The sequence below is a fragment of the Blennius ocellaris genome (genome assembly GCF_963422515.1).
Source record: "Blennius ocellaris genome assembly, chromosome: 14".
In the NCBI taxonomy this organism is placed as follows: Eukaryota; Metazoa; Chordata; class Actinopteri; order Blenniiformes; family Blenniidae; genus Blennius; species Blennius ocellaris.
The window spans coordinates 23,877,597-23,898,082 of NC_137663.1; the positions used below are offsets into that span (position 1 = coordinate 23,877,597).

The 20,486-nt window shown below is 42.4% G+C and overlaps 1 protein-coding gene across 1 annotated transcript in view; it reads right to left on the reverse strand.

Annotated features, from left to right (window-relative positions):
* Positions 1–539: 539 nt before the first annotated feature.
* The window catches only part of atp2a3 (ATPase sarcoplasmic/endoplasmic reticulum Ca2+ transporting 3), a 49,981-nt gene continuing 30,034 nt past the window's right edge, over positions 540–20,486 (reverse strand). The window contains exons 9-21 of the mRNA XM_080508792.1: positions 14,919–15,007; positions 13,611–13,713; positions 12,345–12,476; positions 8,865–8,981; positions 8,559–8,777; positions 6,847–7,182; positions 6,146–6,366; positions 5,841–6,043; positions 4,873–4,958; positions 4,415–4,548; positions 3,391–3,508; positions 2,609–2,726; positions 540–2,338 (exon numbers count right to left, since the gene is read on the reverse strand). Of these exons, the coding sequence (XP_080364918.1) occupies positions 2,295–2,338; positions 2,609–2,726; positions 3,391–3,508; positions 4,415–4,548; positions 4,873–4,958; positions 5,841–6,043; positions 6,146–6,366; positions 6,847–7,182; positions 8,559–8,777; positions 8,865–8,981; positions 12,345–12,476; positions 13,611–13,713; positions 14,919–15,007 (1,920 nt within the window). The 3' untranslated portion in view covers positions 540–2,294. The remainder of the gene's footprint in view (positions 2,339–2,608; positions 2,727–3,390; positions 3,509–4,414; positions 4,549–4,872; positions 4,959–5,840; positions 6,044–6,145; positions 6,367–6,846; positions 7,183–8,558; positions 8,778–8,864; positions 8,982–12,344; positions 12,477–13,610; positions 13,714–14,918; positions 15,008–20,486) is intronic.

Here is a 20,486-nt window from a genome sequence, read left to right on the forward strand (position 1 = left end):
TTTTTACAACCGGCAGAATCGAATTAAAACCAAAAGGAAAAGCCCGCCCTGAAATCTTCAGGTTATTTTTCTCCTTTCTCTGAGTTTACTTCATCTCCATGGACAGAAAGCAGAAGGATACAACTGGTTTAAAGTTGAATTATTCCTCCAGATTTTTTTTAAACTACGCTCTTGGAAATGAGTCCTGCTGCGTGGAATCGGTTCTGGAAGCAACAGAAAAAGGATGGAAAAAGTAAAGAATTTGCACACTGTGTCAAACGCTGCAGCCAAACTTGTGGATTTTTGTAAGACCTACACGTCTCAGCGTGAAATATTTACCTTTCTATTCCATCAGCGCAGCCTTAAAGATGTAAACCTTTAAGCTGAAACAGCTCGCAGATGTCCATTTTCCACACATCAACACAAACGTATCTGTTAGTGATGTACACACTATCGGTATTTCTGTATGTTGAAGCGGCTTCAGACCCAAAATGCAGACGACCCAGTCCGCAGAGCACCAGCCCCCCCACCCCCCCCCTCCCCTCCCACCAGACACAAAAACCCAGAATGAAGACTTAAAAAGACACGATCTGAAACCCCTGTGGGTTCATTCAGTCAAATACATTATTATTTAGTCTTTATAAAACAATACCCAAGTGAATTGCTAAAGTTCTGAGAGAGAGCAGGAGGAGCTGAGGGGGCAGCGCACAAAGCACAGCAACAAACAAAGTGTGTGTGTGTGTGTGAGTGGAGGGTTCTGTTCAACATTCAGAGTTGCACAAGTGTCATTTTTCGGGCACGTATGAATGGAAGTGGTGCGTGGGAAGCTGGTTTTTAAAGGATTGTAGGGCAACATTCATTTAAACCACGTTGAAGTGGAGGTGCAGTGGGCTGTAATAAGGCATGGATGTGCTTATATATGAATCACAATCAAGCTTTTTTTTTTTTTCTAATTTAAACTCACTTTTAACTATCTGAGTGAATTATTGACTGAAAAGCTCAAAGCAGGCAAATGTATTCAAGTAAGGCTATCGAAAACAGACACACATATAATGTGACGCATGTCAGCTGTCGATCAGGGTTGGAAATAGATGAATAATTTAAAGGATAAACAGAAGCATTGCCTCGATGTTCGGCTTCTCCTTTAAGTCAAGATGAAAGATAAGTTAGAGCGCAGCAGATGGACTTTACAGAGGTCACACAGGCCCAGCCGGGCTGAGCTGGCCTATGACTGATGCTGGTATGGTTGATTTTTTTTATATAATTTCTGCCAAGTGTGTGAGCTGACCCCGGCTCCTCCAATTAAAAAAAAAAAAAAAAAAAAAATAGCTGAAAGAAGCAGCTAAGCAGCATAAAGCTATTCACACCTTTCGGCGGAGCGACACCTCCACGCACGCACACGCTTAAAACTCTCAAACCGAACCCCCGAGGGAGGGAGGGAGGGGAGGCGGTGGTCACCACAGCTGCCTTTCCTTTCTCTAACAGGCAGAGAGGAAGAGGAGGCGGCTGCAGCAGAGCGACAGAGATGGTGACAAACAGGCCACAGAGGCGATCGTGTTGTTCTGATAAGCGGCGCTGGGAGTGTGGAGAGTGGATGCAGTAGCTCTGTAATGATAAGGCTTTGTGGACACGCACACGTGGGTACAGTGGCTCACTCACAAAACACACACACACACACACACACACACACACACACACACACACACACACACACACACACACACACACACACACACACACACACACACACACACACACACACACACACACACACACACACACACACACACACACACACACACACACACACACACACACACACACACACACACACACAGCCGCCGCCGCCTCCAATCCCGTCTGTTTCCCACTTTTTCTTGCCGATGCTCTTCTTTTACCGTCCCTCTCCTCCACACTGCTATATTTATACTGTACAGTCCAAATGAGAAAACAAAAAAACAAAACAAAACCTGTGAGCTGAAATCTCAGACAAAAAAAAAAATTAAGTAGAGCCTCGGGCAGTTTGATCTGGATTTCTGCTGCCGTTTCCACTTCAAACACAGGTCTGCCTGGTTTTTGTTTTTCTTTACACACACACATGCACACAAGCCGTTGCCCGCCAAGCTCTCTCGCTCAGCTCGCTTCTCGCCGCGCTCTGCTGGACATGCAGGAGTGGGTGAACGAGGGCAGAGAAGACACGGGGAGAGAAGGTTCCTAGCCGGTGGAGGGAGGTGGAGATGGTGGTGGTGGTGGTGGGGGTGGGGGTTGGGGGGGGCGTGTGAGTTTAACTGTGTGAGTGCATTGAGGGAGAGGTCTTAGTTCAGCTGCCATCTCTTCCGATATCGCCTCTCATCATCACCTGTCAGAGAGGGAGAAAGAAGAAAAACATTATTTGGGAGTCAATCGGTTTACTTCTGTGAGATTCAAGTGCAAAGGGGTGGGGGTAGAAATGAGCGAAGAGTACCTTTTCCCAGAAGGTGAGATTAAAAAGTTTAAGCTGAATTAGGAATGCAGGAGGAAAAAAAAAAAAAGAAGCAGAAAATAAGATCAGTGGACAGAGAAACCGCACCAATGTTAAGATTCCAAACCTCCGAAAAGGAGGGGATTTTTAGCAGGCGGATTATTTTACCTTCTAGATGATTCCTGGAGACGTATTTCAGCGCCTCGTCCAGGAGAATGACTGGGATGGAAATCTTCAGGACCACCATCCACTGGGACCAGTGCAGAGGAGTCACCTGGAAGATCAGCTGGAGAGACAACATAAAGAGTTGAAGAATACAAAAACATGAAGAAAAGAGAAATATGACCATAAACATCCTTCGAATAACATTCCAATAGTGTAATAGCATAGTAAACCATCATCATAACATATTGCCAACAATCCAATTGTATTAAGAAGTAGCATTTGGTTTTTTTTAACATAATTTTAAATAATGTAACTACAACCAATATTGTAATAATGTAAATATGACTGCATTTCTTAAAATGTCAAGCTTTTTCTGCAGATTTTGCACTTTGCTTATCAAAAATATGCATAGTGGACAACAACGCTCTTAAATATGGCTCAATCTATTATTATTTTATTACACAATTTCCTTCCTTACACTCGGAATAGCCAAAATTATTACATTACTGGGAGTTACTACATAATTGGTAGTTACAGATGTTTTTTGACATGAGGGCATATTTAATCTATATGGCGTTATTTATCACAGAGGGCATTTTAACATTCAGAAGTCGAAAACAACAAACAAGCCATCATGGAAACAGTCTGCACTGATAGGAAAGAAAGGGGGGTGGAAGTGCTTCGTGCAAACGTTGTTCGTAAGGTGTCCAATATTTAAAGTAAATATGGCTCAACTGTTGAATTACTGCTGGTATCAAGGTCAGAGTGGACGCTGAAGGACTCACCGGCAGCGGCTCCACGTAGAGGATGAGGAAGTGGAGGGAGAGGGAGAGGATGATGGCGCCCAGCAGCCAAATATTGACCCAGGGAGGCATCCGCAGCAGCGACTGGTTCTCAGACAAACTGGCAGGGAGGAAAGTCAACCAATCAAAACATGGCGACAACTCGAGTTTCTTGTGTGACACGACAGGCAAAGATCTATCTCGTATCTGAAAAGGTCAGAGCTCAGGCATGACTTTTTTTTGGCAAAGCGAGGAGCAAGATTTTCTTTAAAATCCACTATGTTGCTTTGTCGAACTTGAAATGAAACACAAACTTACAGTCTTGCCTACGGGCAATTTAGAGTCAACAATTGACTTCAAATGTTTGTTTTTGGACTGTCGAGACAAACTGGGGTACCGGGAGGAAACCCGTGTTCAGGGAGAACCAAAAAAGCTCAGGAACCAAAGAAGTTTTGCTCATAAACTAAACTAATCATACTTTATGAATCCCTCGTGAGGACACTTTTTTTTCGGCATGTCATTCGGCCACATTACGGCGCTCCGGGGAACTGATGGAGGTCAAGGGCCTGCAGCGGCTTCTTGTTCGCTCTGGGATTCAAACCTGCAAACTCCCGACGCCATTTTGATTTGATAAAACTAACTGAACAGCTCTTTACTGTGTTTGTAGGTTTATAAGGGTTATTCTCATGAACAAGTGATTCATTTAATTACAGGCCAAAGAAATTAGATTTTGATAGTGAGGAAAATTCAGGTGCACACAAAAACATTTTGGACATTTGGTTAAATGCCATAAATATTAATTTTATCCATAAATGCACACATTTCAACCTAAGACTGAGCAGATGAGGGGCTCTGGACACATTTTGGTCATGATTTACCAAACAGTTTGTGAGGTGACTTTGGCTGTACCAAAGAACAGTATTACAGTCACACATATATAACAAGGTGAACATGGTACACAGCAGCGTCACATGCTCCAGCTGTGTTTAACCATTATGTGTATTTGAACCCGACACCACACACTGACCTGTTGAGCGCGTTGAACATTTCGATGGTGACCAGCACAGACAGCGCCATGGTGGTGGGGTAGCGGGACTCAAACACCTCGCAGTCGATTCCCTTGAACATGGGGTTGTCCTCGGTACACTGCATGAAGTGGCGCTGCAGAGAGAGACAGATGGGAGTCACCGTGCACGAGTGTGTGTGTGTGTGTGTGGGCTGGCAGGTCGTCAGCAGGACCTCTGCCACCCGGTTTGATGGGGGAACAGCTGCAGGCCGCTGGCCTCCTTCCAGCCCTGCGTGCAATCAGTCCACACGGGTCTCACTCTGCTTGCTATTCCTGTCCACTGCTGGGATCACCAAAACATTACTGAGTCCAACAGCAGGAAATATAGAGGCGGCGGCGGGGCGGTCATGAAAAAGTAATATCCTCTGAGAACCAGGCCAAGCTGCAGCAAACAAAAGGAGACACGCGCCGCAACTCACCAGCTGATAGAAAGTCACTTGTGGCCCGTCTTCGTCAAACAGATACCACCAAGTGGCTGCACTCACGGTTCCAAGGCCAACATAGCCTGCAGAGGAAGACATGATTACATGAGGTTTTATTCTTCCATGCGTTTGCGTTTCAGTGCCGGACAGAGGCGGAGCGGGTTTTTCTCGTGGTACTTCAAGAAAGTGCAGGTGACTTCTAAATTGTAGTCAATCCACCAAGCAAATTGTAAAAATCTTTATATAAAATTGTATCAGTGATGCTTTCATGAAAGATAGTCACCTTATTACTTTGCAAACTTGACATGCCGTAAATACCTGCATAGATGCTAAAGGAGATGTTTTTTGGACGTTTTTACTGTATTTTGCACAATAAATTGGCTTTATATTGAGATTGTTGTAATTTTCCGTAATTATTGTTTGATATAAATAGAAGTGCTGTAAATAGAGGTGTTGGTATCTTTATTATCCAAATGATGTTTTCTTTCACGTTTGCTGCTGGCTGTATGACAAATTGTGCTTCGGAGATAATAAAATTCCCCTTAACCTTGAGTTGACCTCGTCTTTCTCCGTGATGCACTGCTGGAACCTGACTTAAGTTTAATAAATCATTAAAAACCCCCAAAAAAACATTTTATTTCATGATATTCAACCATGAAACTTTTATATACTTTATATTTTAATTTTCACTTAAAAGTATCTCAGACTATGATAATATCACCAGGTTATTATTTTTTTTCTTCCAATTTCTACTTGGAAGTCAGTCATGAGTTTTATTGTAAGTACTGTAAACGGACAAACTCGCAGAGATAATCTGCATATTACCATGAAATTAAAGCTCAACATCATCTGTTTGAGGGGGCTTCTCTGTTTGGAGGTTGTCAAAAAAAATGTTTTATTTCAGTTTTATATCTTCATATGAAAATGATTCACTGGAATCAGTTTGAGTATCATATTTTCAGTACCTCCGATGGCGAGGTATCTGAAGAAGAGCCAGCCGGAGATGAGCGGCTCCTTGGGGTTGCGTGGCGGTTTGTCCATGATGTCCAGATCTGGAGGGTTAAAGCCCAGAGCGGTGGCTGGCAGGCCGTCCGTCACCAGGTTGACCCACAGCAGCTGGACTGGAATCAAAGCCTCAGGCAGGCCCAGGATGGCAGTGAGGAAGATGCTGTGGGGGGGAAGAAAAAAAAGAGTAGAGACACAAAGAATCACCTCAAGTTGCAGTGAGAGAGAAAACAGCCTGGAGGTGTTTTTCTTTTTGTCTCCTCACCAGACGACCTCTCCCACATTGGAGGAGATGAGGTATCTGATGAACTGCTTCATGTTGTTGTAGATGGCTCTGCCCTCCTCCACAGCGGCCACAATGGTGGAGAAGTTGTCGTCCGAGAGAACCATCTCGGACGCAGACTTGGCCACGGCCGTGCCCGAACCCATGGCGATGCCGATCTCCGCTTTCTTCAGGGCGGGCGCGTCGTTCACGCCGTCTCCTGTCTGAGACCAGAGGGAAGGGAAAAACCTGTATCATCTGGCTAAAATAAAGACCCGTGCTTGAAACTTCCAAGAAAAAGCTTGTGATTTAGACACTAATGAGGGGTTTCATCAGATCTCGACAGCATCCATCTAAAGCTGCACAGCTCGGGTATTTATCCGACTTCACACGGCTGCAAATCGTGGAGCAAATCTGACAGGCAAACGGCGATATCGTTCCCTCCTGTCTTCCTTTCCGATCAGCCCTTTTCTTTTCCCCCCCCTGAGACGTGCGTCTGATAGGAAGCTGCAGAGCGGGACCGGAGATGACAGCGTCTGATAGCAGCGTTTGAGAGAGCAGCCTCATAGAGACTCCCAACATGTCGCGCCTCAGTGGTCTCCTCTCGTGGATCTTCCACAAGTCATTCGTGGAAAGTGGTTCATTTGTTAATTTTTTGTTTTTGCTCTCAACACACAAAAAGGATCCTCAGCAAATCTCCTCACCATGGCCGTGATCTCATCGAAGGACTGCAGGAATCCCACGATCTTGGACTTGTGAGCCGGCTCCACGCGGGCGAAGCAGCGCGCCCGCTTCACGGCGTCCCTCTGCGCCTCCTGCGGGAGGTCGTCGAACTCGCGGCCCGTGTAGGCCATCCCCATCACGTCCTCGTCCTCCCCGAAGATGCCGATCCGCCTGCAGATGGCCACGGCCGTGCCCTTGTTGTCGCCGGTGATCATGATGACGCGGATCCCCGCCTCGTTGCACAGTTTGATCGAACCGATCACCTCCTTCCTGGGAGGGTCCAGCATCCCCACGCAGCCCACGAAGGTCAGGCCCAACTGGAGGGAGGACAAAGACCGAGCGGAGGAGGGAAGATTAGTATTCAATCGCATTTAAAATACAATTAAATCATTTTCTGTTTTGCAAACAAACTGGAAAGGAAAATGTTTCAGGACAGAAAACAGTAGAAAGCAAAAGTAAGAAAAATTAAGTTTTCAGTGATATTCACATTTATTTCGTTCTTCATACACTCACAACTAATAAACTAAAATGTTTAAACAATTTTCTTGATTTTAATTGTGATAATTAAATCTTTTGGTTATTTGGCCAATCAGTTACTTTTTCACTTGTTTTCGTTTACATGAGTTATTACACTCATTTGTGCCCAGACAATTAATCTGGGATTAATAATGTATTTTCTACTTCTGGTATGCTTCATAAAGTGTGAACCCGACACTCTCTAAAATAAGTGGACCAGCATTTTGGGCTTTGTGCTTTGCCAAAAATGTGAGTGAATTCTTATCATACGCAAAACTGTATTTATTCCTTCCAGCTGTTTGCAGCAGCCTTTCTTCTTTGTTTGTCAAACCCCTCCAGCATCAGGTGTGGGTGGGATATATTTATATCACTGTGCAAGAGAAAACTACATTTAAAATGTGTCGGGTGGAAAAAAAATAAGCATCGATATTTGAGCAAATTTAAGATAACTGATGTCTGGTGTATATCAGAAGTGTGCAGAAAAAAACAACTGTCGCCATATATCAACCTAGTCCATGCATCTGTGGCTCTGATCCAGCAAAAAGCCAGCAATAACTTTTGAATTTACCTAAAACTGTGCAGAGAAGGACGGGATCAGTCATCACCCGAGTCAGACTGGCACAGGCCACAGAAATACTTTATTTGTTACACATCAGCCGTCCTCAAAGCCGAGCTCCTTCACAGGATTTCAAATCAATTCCATTTTGATTTCTGCGGCACAGTCATTTCAACGCACTTTTACAGAGAAAAACCCAACGATTCCACATGAGCAAGCAGAAGTGGAAAGAAAAATGTCTCTTTTTAACAGGAGGAAACCTGCAGAATCAGACTGCATCTTGCCTTTAAGCACTTCCTGATCAAAGTTAATTTCACTTAATATTTTAATTTCAATGTTCATTTTGAGCTTCATCGACATTATTTTGAGCTGCATTGTACAAATACAACGTGCTGCACAAACAAAATGATAAGAGGACTCATGTGGAGTTTCATATGAAGTTGAAAAAAATAAAAAAATCCAAACTGAAGTAAGATCTTGATTAAGGGAGGTTGGAAGAGAAATTCTGTTTATAATAACGGACACTAGTATTTTGTCCTTTCCTCCAGTCTTCATCAACCTTCAAATATACTCACCGAACCCCAAAATGCAACTTTTAATAATGAAAAGCGACCAAAATACCTCATAGTGAGCAAACTTGGCGGAGTTCTCCAGGTCCATGTCCTCTTTGCGTGGTGGACTGTCGTGTGTGGCGAGCGCCAGGCAGCGCAGGGTGTCCCTGCCCGTCCCCCAGTCCCTGATCTTCGACAACAGCTGGTCGCGCAGAGCCGGCGTCAGACCCACCTTCCCCGTTCCAACCCGCAGGTACTGGCAACGCTCAATCACACTCTCCGGCGCTCCCTGAGGACGCAACAGACGTAAACTCTTCGTGCAACACAAATGCAAGTGTGTGTTTGCCATTTATCCCTCCCAGATTGTATTATTTACCTTAATGAACATCTTGCTCTGGGAGCCCGGTTTCACCGGGGTGCAGTACACCGACATGGACTTGCGGTCGCGAGAGAACTCGAGGGTGAACTCCTTCTTCATCAGCTGCCGGATCACCTGGAAGAGGGGGAGGAAGAGGAGGAGGGGAGTCAAAATGACAGATGTAAAGAAGAAAGAGGCAGAGAGGCTGGACTAAGCAGCCGTATTCATGAGGCATCCGTCAGGTGAGCAGCTGTTTGGATGAAGCTCAATAACCAACAATCAAACCTCACGTCTGGGAGCGGCCAGGGTTTATTATAGGGTTTACTGAAGCTTTAGGCGTCCAAAGAAAGACACAAAGACTGTGTATTCCCAGTCGTTGTAAAGCCATGCTCCTCCAGTAGGTGGCCCTGTAAGTTCAGTCTCAAGGAGAGGCTGTGAAGTTTCACTCATTACTGTCCTCTTGCAGGACTTTACAGCAAAGAGAGCAAAGGAAGTTCGTTCTGGCCTGCAGGGGAAATTATTCAGCTTTATAACTCAATACAGTCTGGAAAAGTTAAGTACATGTCAGATAAAGATTTCCCAATGATGGATGCTCATACACAGTCCTCATTTATCTATATTTAGACTGAGGTTCAATGGATTTATTCAGAGATTTGAAATGACAACAAAATGATCAATTATCCAGGACAAATGATCTCGCCGGATATCCAGAACATCAGACATTATCATTATGTCTGTGTACACGGAACGACCGCGGCTCAGCAGACACGAGCATCCAAGTGGAGGTTACAGTGACCCTGGCTGCAGGGGCGACGAGGGGCTGCTGCTGATCGCAGCTTTTCCACTGGATTCTGCAACAGCTGCCCCCTCGTGAACCACATCCCAGAAATAACATGTGCAAATGTGAAAGTGCTGCACTTCCAGGATGTTTTGATTGCACTGTGGTCTCTGCAGGAAGGCCTGCTGGACAAAATAACTGACGAGTGGACGAAAGGCTGAAAACCAATGTCACTCTATTACAGACGCTGAGAAAGGAAGTGACTTAAAACTTTCTGATCATCTGATTCAAACACAAAATTTAGAACGTCATTGTTATTGCTACACCCGGAGTGTCAAACACTTGATTTTTTTTTTATTTCAGAGGCCACAGTTTTATCTCGAGTGGACAAGACTGGTAAAATAATAACTTTTAAATGTTACATTTTCAAGATTTTCTTTGTTGTGGTGCAGAGTAGGTGTATTTTTTTCCCAAAACCAAAAATTGACAAGCTCAACATAAATTTTAATTAAACATTCTGGTGCGAAATACAGTGAAATGTCAAAATAAATTCCCCCTAAAGCTGTTGCATTATGCAAGTTTTTACAAACTCTGATTTTGTCTGCTACTTTTAAGAAATGTGTTTTGGCAGCTGAATCAGAGCCTCTTTCTGACCGATTTTGAATCCCCTGTTCTACAATCATAATATATGAACTACAAAGTATCAAGAATTATTACATTTCTGATGTTTATTATATTTGTGATGTGAGTAGGAAAATTAGAGATTCTGAGATTTATATGCTAAAATGTAAAAAGCAAACAAAAATACTCGGTTTATACTAAATATTCAGTTTATACTAAATCTAACTAAATGGTGGAAATTTCACCGTTTGCATTATATTAAGCTTAAAGGTTATGATCATGAATTTTAACAAGTAGAAATTTCAATATCAAACTGATGCAACACACAAGCCTAATGTCTGAGTTATTTTGAATCTTGTGACATTTTTAACTCCTAACTAAACCACCATGTGTTCACACCCTGAAGTCAAACATCAGCAACAATGAGCTCGAAGAAAGAGTGGGACTTTACGCCTGTTGCCTCAGCATTAATCACTCTGGATTTAACTATAGAATATGTAAATATGTGGCACAAATGCCTGAAAACAGGTGCATGCTGGGTTATTACTAGACTGTGTACTGTATACAGAAAACAGTGAGAATAAACATGTTTAACATACAGATTTGGCTTAAACACTGTTGATAACACTGTCAAATGTACCATTGAAAGTGGTTTTCTTACTAGCAGTTTTTTTTTTATTGCATGCTACGTATCTGGTCTGAATGTGAACTTGTCAGCCGACGGTGTGGAAGAAGTTGCAGTAATTTGTGTGAAATCGGCATTAATATGCTAATTCATGCAGAACCGTGCTCCAAAATCTAATTAGATCATCGTCTCCATATGGAGCGCAGGGTGCTCCAAGTAGCCTGTGAAGTCTGCACCGAGCTGGCGCGCTCACAACAACCAGTCCACGGTGCGGAACAGCGAAGTTCACAACGCAGCTGGAGTGAGACGACGAGGGGCGGAGAGCAAACTCACCTCAGTCCCGCTGCACTCTCGAGTCCTTAACGAGCTGCTACAAGTCACTTTAACCAATAGTAAACAATATATTTCATTTGTGACGCAGTTTATAAAAAATAAAAAAAAAACCTCAAAGTGCTAGAAGAACAAAGTTAATAAAAAAAAAAGAACAAACATCCAAGATTACAAATTCTATTGTGGACGTCCAATATAAAACTTGTTGATAGACTTTAACTACACAGAAACGGGAAACTGCAGCTCTGTTTTCTTTCATTTAGAGAGAGGGAGAGAGAGAGATGGAGGGATAGAGAGAACAATAGAGATAACGGTACAGAGATAGATAGCGATAGAGGGATAGAGAGAGTGACAGAACGAGCGATAGATAGGTAAAGACAGAGCGATAGAGAGCAATAGAGATTAATAAACAGAGCGATAGATAAGGACCGATAGCGAACAATAGAGGAATATATAGAGTGAGAGATAAACATTATAGATATACTTTCATTGTACAAAAAATATAAATGTATTCAAATAATTTAACTAACACTATAATGCCAGGCATGAAAAAATGCAGCGTCGACTTCCTGTTGGGCGAGCGAGGCAATGGTGGCACTGGGAAACGGGCTCACGACATTTTGAGATGAAATCTATCAACTACGACTCGAATAATTTTAAAACTTTCAGTAGAGGCCGACCTCGGATCGTGGGTCTCCAGGATGCCTGAAGTACAGCCAAATAGAATAAACGCAGTGGAAGTTACTTGAGCGAGACGAAGGTCAGGAGCATGTGGAGGACGAGGGCCGAGTTCAGACCGTCGTCACACAGGTTAGCTTTACCCTGCTGGTGATGAGTTGTTGCAATGGTAATCCTGCTTGTGTGATATCAAATAACTGAGTAATTACTGTGGAAAAACTGCATCAGTAAACTCATTATAAAGAGAGCAACATTAAATGCATGCGCGTCGATTTGAGCGTGCAGAAACTTGACTTGTTGAGTCAATCGCAGCTATTTCGTATATCCTTCCAGCAGAAATAATTGGCTTTAGTTTGGCCTCCTGGTAGAGAAGATTACCTTGTCATGGCCCTGACAGTGATCAGTTGTCCACCCATGCCATGATATGACCTTTTAAGGGTAGCGCGCGTCTTCAGATGCCACGTACCGAGTTGCAGGCACCGGCACGTTCCACTTTGGAGAGTCCGGACAAGTCGGTCTTGAAGACGTTCATCTTCTCCACCAGGGTGGTGAGCGCCGTCTCCGTGGCCTCGCCCACCTTCTCGTACACGCCTTTGGCCTGCACGACGAGAGAACAGGGATCAAAATTTGAGCCACACAAGTTGGTCAACCACAATGGTGCGATAAAATATTCAAAGCTGCAACATTTTCCTCTTGGAATGGGAATGAACTGGACCAACACTCACCAGTTCACTCGCAATTAACTGAGGGATGCATGAATGTTGGGGCGTCGCAAGGCTAATAAATACAGAGTTTCTCAATGGTCTAGAAGTCGTTTTGTCATCAATCATCCAGCAGAATGGAGCTCTTAAAACAACCTGGATTAACATCTGATTGATATGCTGACGGCTCATTTCTGTTGCGCTCCAGTCTGCAGAAACTAAATGGAGTGAACAAAATTCAAGGGCCTTTTATCTCCTACAAATGTTTGGAGATACTTTAAAACCTCCATGACGCCTATTGTAATGGAATTAAGTATCTGATGTGTTTATTAATCTTTCAATTCAGGCCATTTCCTAAAAATACGTTAAATCCGAGTGGCCTCTCTTTGACGTTACGCAAGAATGACTCCCGGACAAACATGCGGCGAGTAAACCTGCGGTCCATTCCCCTCCTCTTCCTCCTCCACCATAAATTTTGAGTCATGCATGCAAACCGCTTTTAAACCTGCGCCCTCGCCTGCAGAGACGTGAAGCAGGTGAGCCCAAGCACTAATGGCACATTACACGCCGTTTGTTTGTGTGAGCAGCAATTGTGGCAATAAAACACTTCGCTCCCTTCCTGCTCCTCTCTCCCTCACACCTGGGTGTCTTTATTGAAAAAAAACCAACAACAACTATATATATACATATATATACATACATAGAAACGGGTGGCTAAAAGAGTCATTATTAGAAGAGAAACCAAACGTCATGGGAGGATGCATGGGGAGTGGAGGAGTGCCGTATCCCTGGCCTCGCTCCTCAGCATGGTTACCATGATACCATGGCGATGACAAAGAGGTGAGAAAAAGCAATCCGAACCAGAGAAAAAGATTAGACACCGGAGTAAAATTAGCTCGGCCGAAGGAGAGACGGCTGCAAGTAATGCGTCTAAAAGCTGAAGCTGCCTCCACTCGGGCGCTTATCCACAGATTGTAAACGATTGTGGGGACCCAAGAAGACTCTGCTTAAAAAAGATTGCGCTTATTTACCTCATTGTAGTCCAGAGAAGAGTCGTTGCACATGGAGCACACGGTGGCCAACTCCAAAAGTCCATCGTAGTCCCCACACTGGACGGGCCTTTCTCCTTTAAGTCTGGGACACACACACACACACTCTCTCAACAACAAAACACAAGGGAAAAATCCTTCACAGTTGACTGCACCTCAGACAGAGTAACCTCATGAATATTAATGCTGGGGACGATATTCGGTTGTTTAGCATTCCAGAGTTGACTGGAGAAGCCGAGCTTTTACAGTTGTAAACAGTGTATGTGTGTGAGTTTCTGACAAGCAGTGCTGATTGCATGACAACCATGGATCCATTCCCAGCAGAGACTGCAACCGTTGCTATCGAAGCTCCCACACAATAACCCACACTCGGCTGTTATGAAATCGACAGGTTCATGCAGAGTCAGAATGCTGTACTCACCAAAGAATAAAAACAAACACACACATACACTCAAATCCTCCTATCTGATGACCAGCCACTTACCTGTAGTCCCCCACAACGCATTTTGTTTTAGAGGAAAGTGTCTCTGGATCATCAATAACAACTTTACTTAAGTTTTCTCTACTTTTCTACAATGGAAAAAGATCAAGATTGAGTCACGTGGCTGGAAAGATTACTGAGGAACTTTCTTCTAGAAATAACCATTATGCAACAGAAATATGATTACATGCCGTGTGTTGTTGCAGAAATTCCTTCACATGGACATGTATAACAAAGAAAATCTACTTTTCATCATCAGAGGGGGTTGTAATGACTTGAAGCATTTGTATTTATAGTCTCAGCCAAGGACAAGGAAATGATTAAGTCTGCATTTAGATCCATGTCGATCTACAGTTTACCATTTGCAGGGCGACTCAAATCTTTTTTTTTTGTAACATGAATGCACATACAAAAACAAGCACTCTGTGTAAATATCATATGGGATGTCAAACAGAAGGCCCGAGGGCCAAAACTGGTCCACGAGAGGCTCCAATCTGGACTGCCAAGCAAATTTTTTAAGAATTTCAAAGATTTTCTTCTAAAGAAACTCTTATAGAAATAAGGGACGCAACACAACATTGAGACCCGAGCTGAGATACAGGTGATGATGCCATGAGAGATAGCTATAATTATTAGGATTAAATCAAAATATACAGTTGAAAACATAGGGATAAATAAATATAATAAAAACTTTGCTGGAAGATCTTTAGCGAAATGTAGCAGACAATGGTTTGGACAAGTGTTAATAAAGCAAACAGCCTTCATGTTTTTCTCCTAATCGAGTCATATATTTCCACACTGTGACTCACATCTGTCCCTCGGGGGCATACGTTGATCCAGTTATGTTGAACTCGTGCAGGATGCAGTTTGAATTCTCCACCTTGTCGGTGACGAACATCTGGAGAGGAGAAGAAGAGAAGACGGGGAGGATCAGTCAGGGTGCAGGTCGGTTTGCCCGCGGCTGTTAAAGACCGCTAAAGAAGGGTCAGAAGCACAAATCCATTATCGTCTGCTCAGAAGTGGAAAAGACTTGTGTAAATTTGACAAAAAACAGAAGTTGCAGGAGCTCAAAACAGTGAAGAAAAGCTGCACTGTTCATCCCACAAATGCATGGAGCAGCATTTTAAAAGGAAAATAGTCAAGCTTTATGGTAACACTTCGATCTGTACAACGCAAACACAATGTGGAGATAAATCTTGTCAAGAGCTCAATTTTAAACTTTAATCATGTCTTTTTCCCAGTAAAATGGATACGTGACAATATGCATCCACCAGTCCTGCGTTAATCGCAAATATTGTATCAACACATCGAAGTGCTTCTGTAAAGTAACCTGCTAATGAGAGATAATCATTACTAAGGAGTGGCGCTTGGATATGTTTTCCTTAGCACCCCCCCCACCCCAAACAATTTCACAGAGGTGTTGATTCAATTGTACGCTCCAGCATCGTTAGAGGAGGTGTAAAAAGACTGCATTGTGCTGTTCAGAGGTGTTTTTAATTTTCTTCCCGGTGTCCTGTTTACATTTACACTCCCGGATCCTGAGGGATTTCTCTCGTTTGTTTACTTTGGGGTTCGGAATTCCAGTGTAAAACATGAAATACCACTGGAAAATCCAAAAATACAAGAGTAGCTTTACTTCATGATGATAAAAGGACAATATCCTTCTAATGCATCCCAGTACAATACCGCCTTTATTATCCATTAACGCGGTAATAAATGTATAATTGTATTCCCACATTCCCACAGTGTCGCTAAAACCTGACCGTAAATGATAAAGGCAAAATTTATGGCAGAGAATTTGCAACTGAAGTAATAAACAGAGTCTAAATCCATCACTGAAGGTTGTATAAGTACACACACTTCACTCCAATGCAGAGTGATTAAAAAAAAAAATAAAAAAAAATAATTCTCTTTAGCCGTGTACAGGAGCCGAGTTCACAAATAATTCTACAAACTGGCAAAATTATATATATATATTCTTATCATATTAAGCAGGCTTTGTTTTCAGTATGGCCTTCATCCTCTATTTTGAAGCCTTTCTTGTATAAAATGATGCTCGATGCCTTAAATATTCACCTTCTTTGTATTTTTGCTTCGTTCATCAATAGATCGAAGTCAGTTTATTTCGGAAAGCAGAGAGGATGCAGAAATAAAAAGACCAATTGCTGTCAAATGCAACCTCAAATCAGATAAATTAATGAAATGTGGTCAATGGGAGTGAAAATGCAAAGTCGTCATGAACATACATTCTACGGTCATGATTTTAATTCGCCTCAAAATGAGTCTGTGCACCACCTGCAACAACCAGAGCAAAGAAAGCGATTTCTAATACAAAAAAAAACGTTTTCTTGAAACAGTAAATGCTTTAAAACTCGTTTCATTAAAAACTCACTTTTTTGAAGGTCAGCCTACATTTTTGACTCAAATCCCATTTTAGAAACGACATTCAAATACAAAACAGGAGCCTCGAAATGAAAATGAAGGGCAGTTCAGTTTCTCATCTCAGTTTTCACCCTTCAGAGCAGTAAAGCTTCGCGTCGCCCCAAAGTCATTACCGACCCCAGATTGTCAACCACGAATGGAGAATTACACATTAACCTCATTCTGATCACTTGTAAGTGAAATCACGGATATCAACAACTTATAGTTTTTCTGCTCATGTTCGAGTAGATGGACGATAACTTTTGCCTCCAGAGTGTCATGACTCCCAGTCTACATTCTGCCGTTGCCGTGTAAACGGACATCGGTTTCAGAACGCCGACGTGTAAACGTGGAGGCTTTCTGAAACAAAAATGCAAGAAAAATGTTCCGCCTGCACAGCTCTCACTGTGGCCAACTGAAAAAAAAACACTAATTACTCTTGAAGACGACAACACAGAAGGAAAAGCAGCACGAGTAGAGAATAAATGACTCAGACGTGCGAGTGACGCAGTGATCGCATCACAAACTGCAGGTCACATCAGATAACCAAGCAGAGAGGATCTGAGCCGGCTCGTGAAAAATCACAGGAAAAAAGATCAACAGAAAAGGTCGCTGAACGGGTGGAAATCAAGCTGCAAGAATAGAAGTGCACCACCACCTCTTCTTCTGATTATTTCCAGACATGTAAGCTCGTGAGTCGTGATGTACGGCTTCATCGGTTCCTCACGCTGCCTAACAAGTGCCAGTCGACTGCTGGAAAACAAAGAGGAAGTCTGTGAAAGGAGGAGGGCGAGCTGGAGTCCCAGAGCTGTCCAAGGATCCGCTTTGTTGGCAAATCTTCTTGCTGAAATTCTCTGAGGGAGTGTGGGCCGCTACGCACTGATAATAATATATTGATGAGTGCAGCAGCCAGTGTTTTATATAAAAAAAAAAAAAAAAAACACCAGCAGAGATGGCAAAAGCACTCAGATTAGTTAATTAAAAGTACAAGAGCACATATTAATCCTGAGTCCTGATTTATTCCTTTATTTTAGTAAAAGTAAAAACGTAGAGGTGGAAGCCTTTCACAAATTGCAGAAAGCTTCTGTGGCTCAGCCAAGACTAACACCCACAATCTGATCAAAATACAACGCTAAGATGAATTTTCCTGAGTTTTGCTCCAGAAACTGAATAATTCATTAATGACACGGGCCAATGGCAATAAAGTGCAAATTTTCACAACGTTAAACAAAATCCTTATTACGTTATTACAGATAATCACAGCTTAGATGTATAAAACCATTTTTTTGTCGAAGTCTGTTTCACCTTGGTACAAAAGAGGTCAGTGAGTGCAATGGAGTACAATATCAAACTTCAACAAGCAGGACACAAGCAAACAGTAATAAGTACTTCATCATCAAAAATTTGAAAGTGAAAGCCTTCCGTGACCAGCAATTACTGGGCCGCCTTGAATATTGAGATTTGAACCGACAATTGTCGAGGTTAAAAACAAACAAATAAGGTGATATTTACAAAGTACAGCTGCGTTTCAATGGAGGAAGGAAAAGCAGAAAAGTCGGCCTGATTCATAATCAGTGTTTTTGACTACTTGACTCACAGTGAACGCACACAAAAACCAAAAGGCACGTGAAAAACAAAAATACACATATGCACAGAAATCCCTCATTCAACCTTCCTGTTTGAGACTCCTGTAAAAACCTGGTTAAACTGGTGATGCTGCTTGCAGTGTGTGTGTGTGTGTGTGTGTGTGTGTGTGTGTGTGTGTGTGTGTGTGTGTGTGTGTGTGTGTGTGTGTGTGTGTGTGTGTGTGTGTGTGTGTGTGTGTGTGTGTGTGTGTGTGTGTGTGTGTGTGTGTGTGTGTGTGTGTGTGTGTGTGTGTGTGTGTGTGTGTGTGTGTGTGTGTGTCTCTCTCTCGACCGTAGCCATCGATTGTACAAGGAACACAAGATGAATGGTCTCGTCAGATGAGAGGCAGCTGATGTTCCTCCAGAGCAGGAGCCTAAAAGGCGAATTTTAACCTTTTAATGGGGTAATTATTGCCTAACAATTCTCCGAGCCAGCTGGGTGACGGCCTTTACTCCACTGCTGCTTTCAAGTCCAGACAAGCCCAAACACCGTCACCTGCCAGTCTAAATCATGATCATTATAGCCGCTATGTCATTACAGCTTTTGTCACAAACATGCAATTTTTACATTTTGGACAGTGACATCAATGGTGCTGATGTTTTCCAAGTGTCATTCCCGGACAATGCTGCACAAACAACCACCTGGACAACAACTGCATGGGTGTGTGCGTAAGAGTTGAATGAAAATTACAGAATTCACACCAGGGAAAGTTCAGGATGTTCCTGAATTGGGAACGCAGTGAGTTTACTAAATATTCAATACAGAGATGATTTTATTCTGTCAAGTAGGTTGTATGCGTAACGCTGCACCACATGCAAAAAGATGCTCGGCAAGATCGAAATATCTAAATGTCAAACATAAGACTTGGGACAAAATCGATCTGTAAGAAGCGCCAATCCAACCAAAACAAACCACCAAGCAAATTCTAAGAATTTCAAAGAAAACATTGTTTTTTTTTTATAAATTTCATAAGAATAGTGGACACAAAACTAATTGACAATGTGAGTTTGTATCTACAACCATAATGCAACAGCTATAGGAGAAGCTTTTTGGACATGTCAATGTATTTTGCACCAGAAGGTTTCATTACAATTTTGGATTTTGTGAAAATACAGACATTTTCATCTCTGCACAACAAAGAAAAACTTTAAAGTTTTAATCTAAAAGGCCATTATTTCCCCGGCCAGGCTAACTCAAGATTAAACTGTACATGGCCCCTGAATAAAAATGACATTAAAGTTACTAACAAATGCAATCGTCAGGCAACAAAAAACAACTCATGTCTTGCCCATGAGATGTTTTCATAAAAAGTGCACATGTCATGACTGTTTAATAACAATGATCTGATTTTATAAAAGCTTTAATAAAACAATTACTAGTTTTTCCCATGTATTCACTGCTTTTTATATATATTTTTCCCCCCTCAAGAATTTCATGGAAAACAAAACCATGTGGGGAAAAGTCATGAACCCGGAAACCCAGATTATTAAAGCAACTTGCTCCCCCTGAAGCTCCATGACTGTTTTACCACAGTCGAGCCTGAAACTCCCCACTCTGCCTGCCCTGGTGCCTAAAATACTCAACTGGTGAACCATTCGCACACACACATTAAAAAAAATAAATAAATACATTTAAAAAGCCACCAACAAAGGACTTTTTTCTCCTTAAATGCACAAAACTGTTGGTACATCAGCAGTCGAGGCTGACATCTGCTCTCAAATTAAACATCGCTCACAGCCAGAAAAACTGAATCCAGCCAAAAAATGTTTGCAAACTGAATAAAAATAATAATAATAAAAAAGTTTCAACTTCACTCAAAGATAAACAGACTAAAAAAAACGGGTTAAAGGTTAAAATTTGACACACGTCCCAAGTGAACATGAAAGATTTAGAACTGGACGTCTGCGTCCGTCTGTCCGCCCTCACAACACGAGACGGTACAATAATCAACTCCACAAGAAAGTGGAAGCAAAATATGACGATCAGCAATGGCGAGAGGCCAAAACAGTTCAGCAACATCGGCCTGAGAATTGTGTTTTACAAGCATTTTCGCCATGCTTTCAGAGGAAAACATTTCAAGGAGAAAAGCAACAAATAAATAGTTGGACGCAACAGGCTGCCGCCTGCCTCCGGATAGTCAAGCATAGAAAACTACTGGAACTCTGCTCAACAGCAAGGTGGAGGCAAACACACTTTATTTAAACAATGACAGTTTGTACCTGTGGACTATGAATAATAGAGGCTCAATGTTAACTGACCAAACAATAAGAAGCCTTTGCATTTTCTACCAGCTGGAAAACAAGTTCGCTTAATGTTAAAGTTCTTCCAAT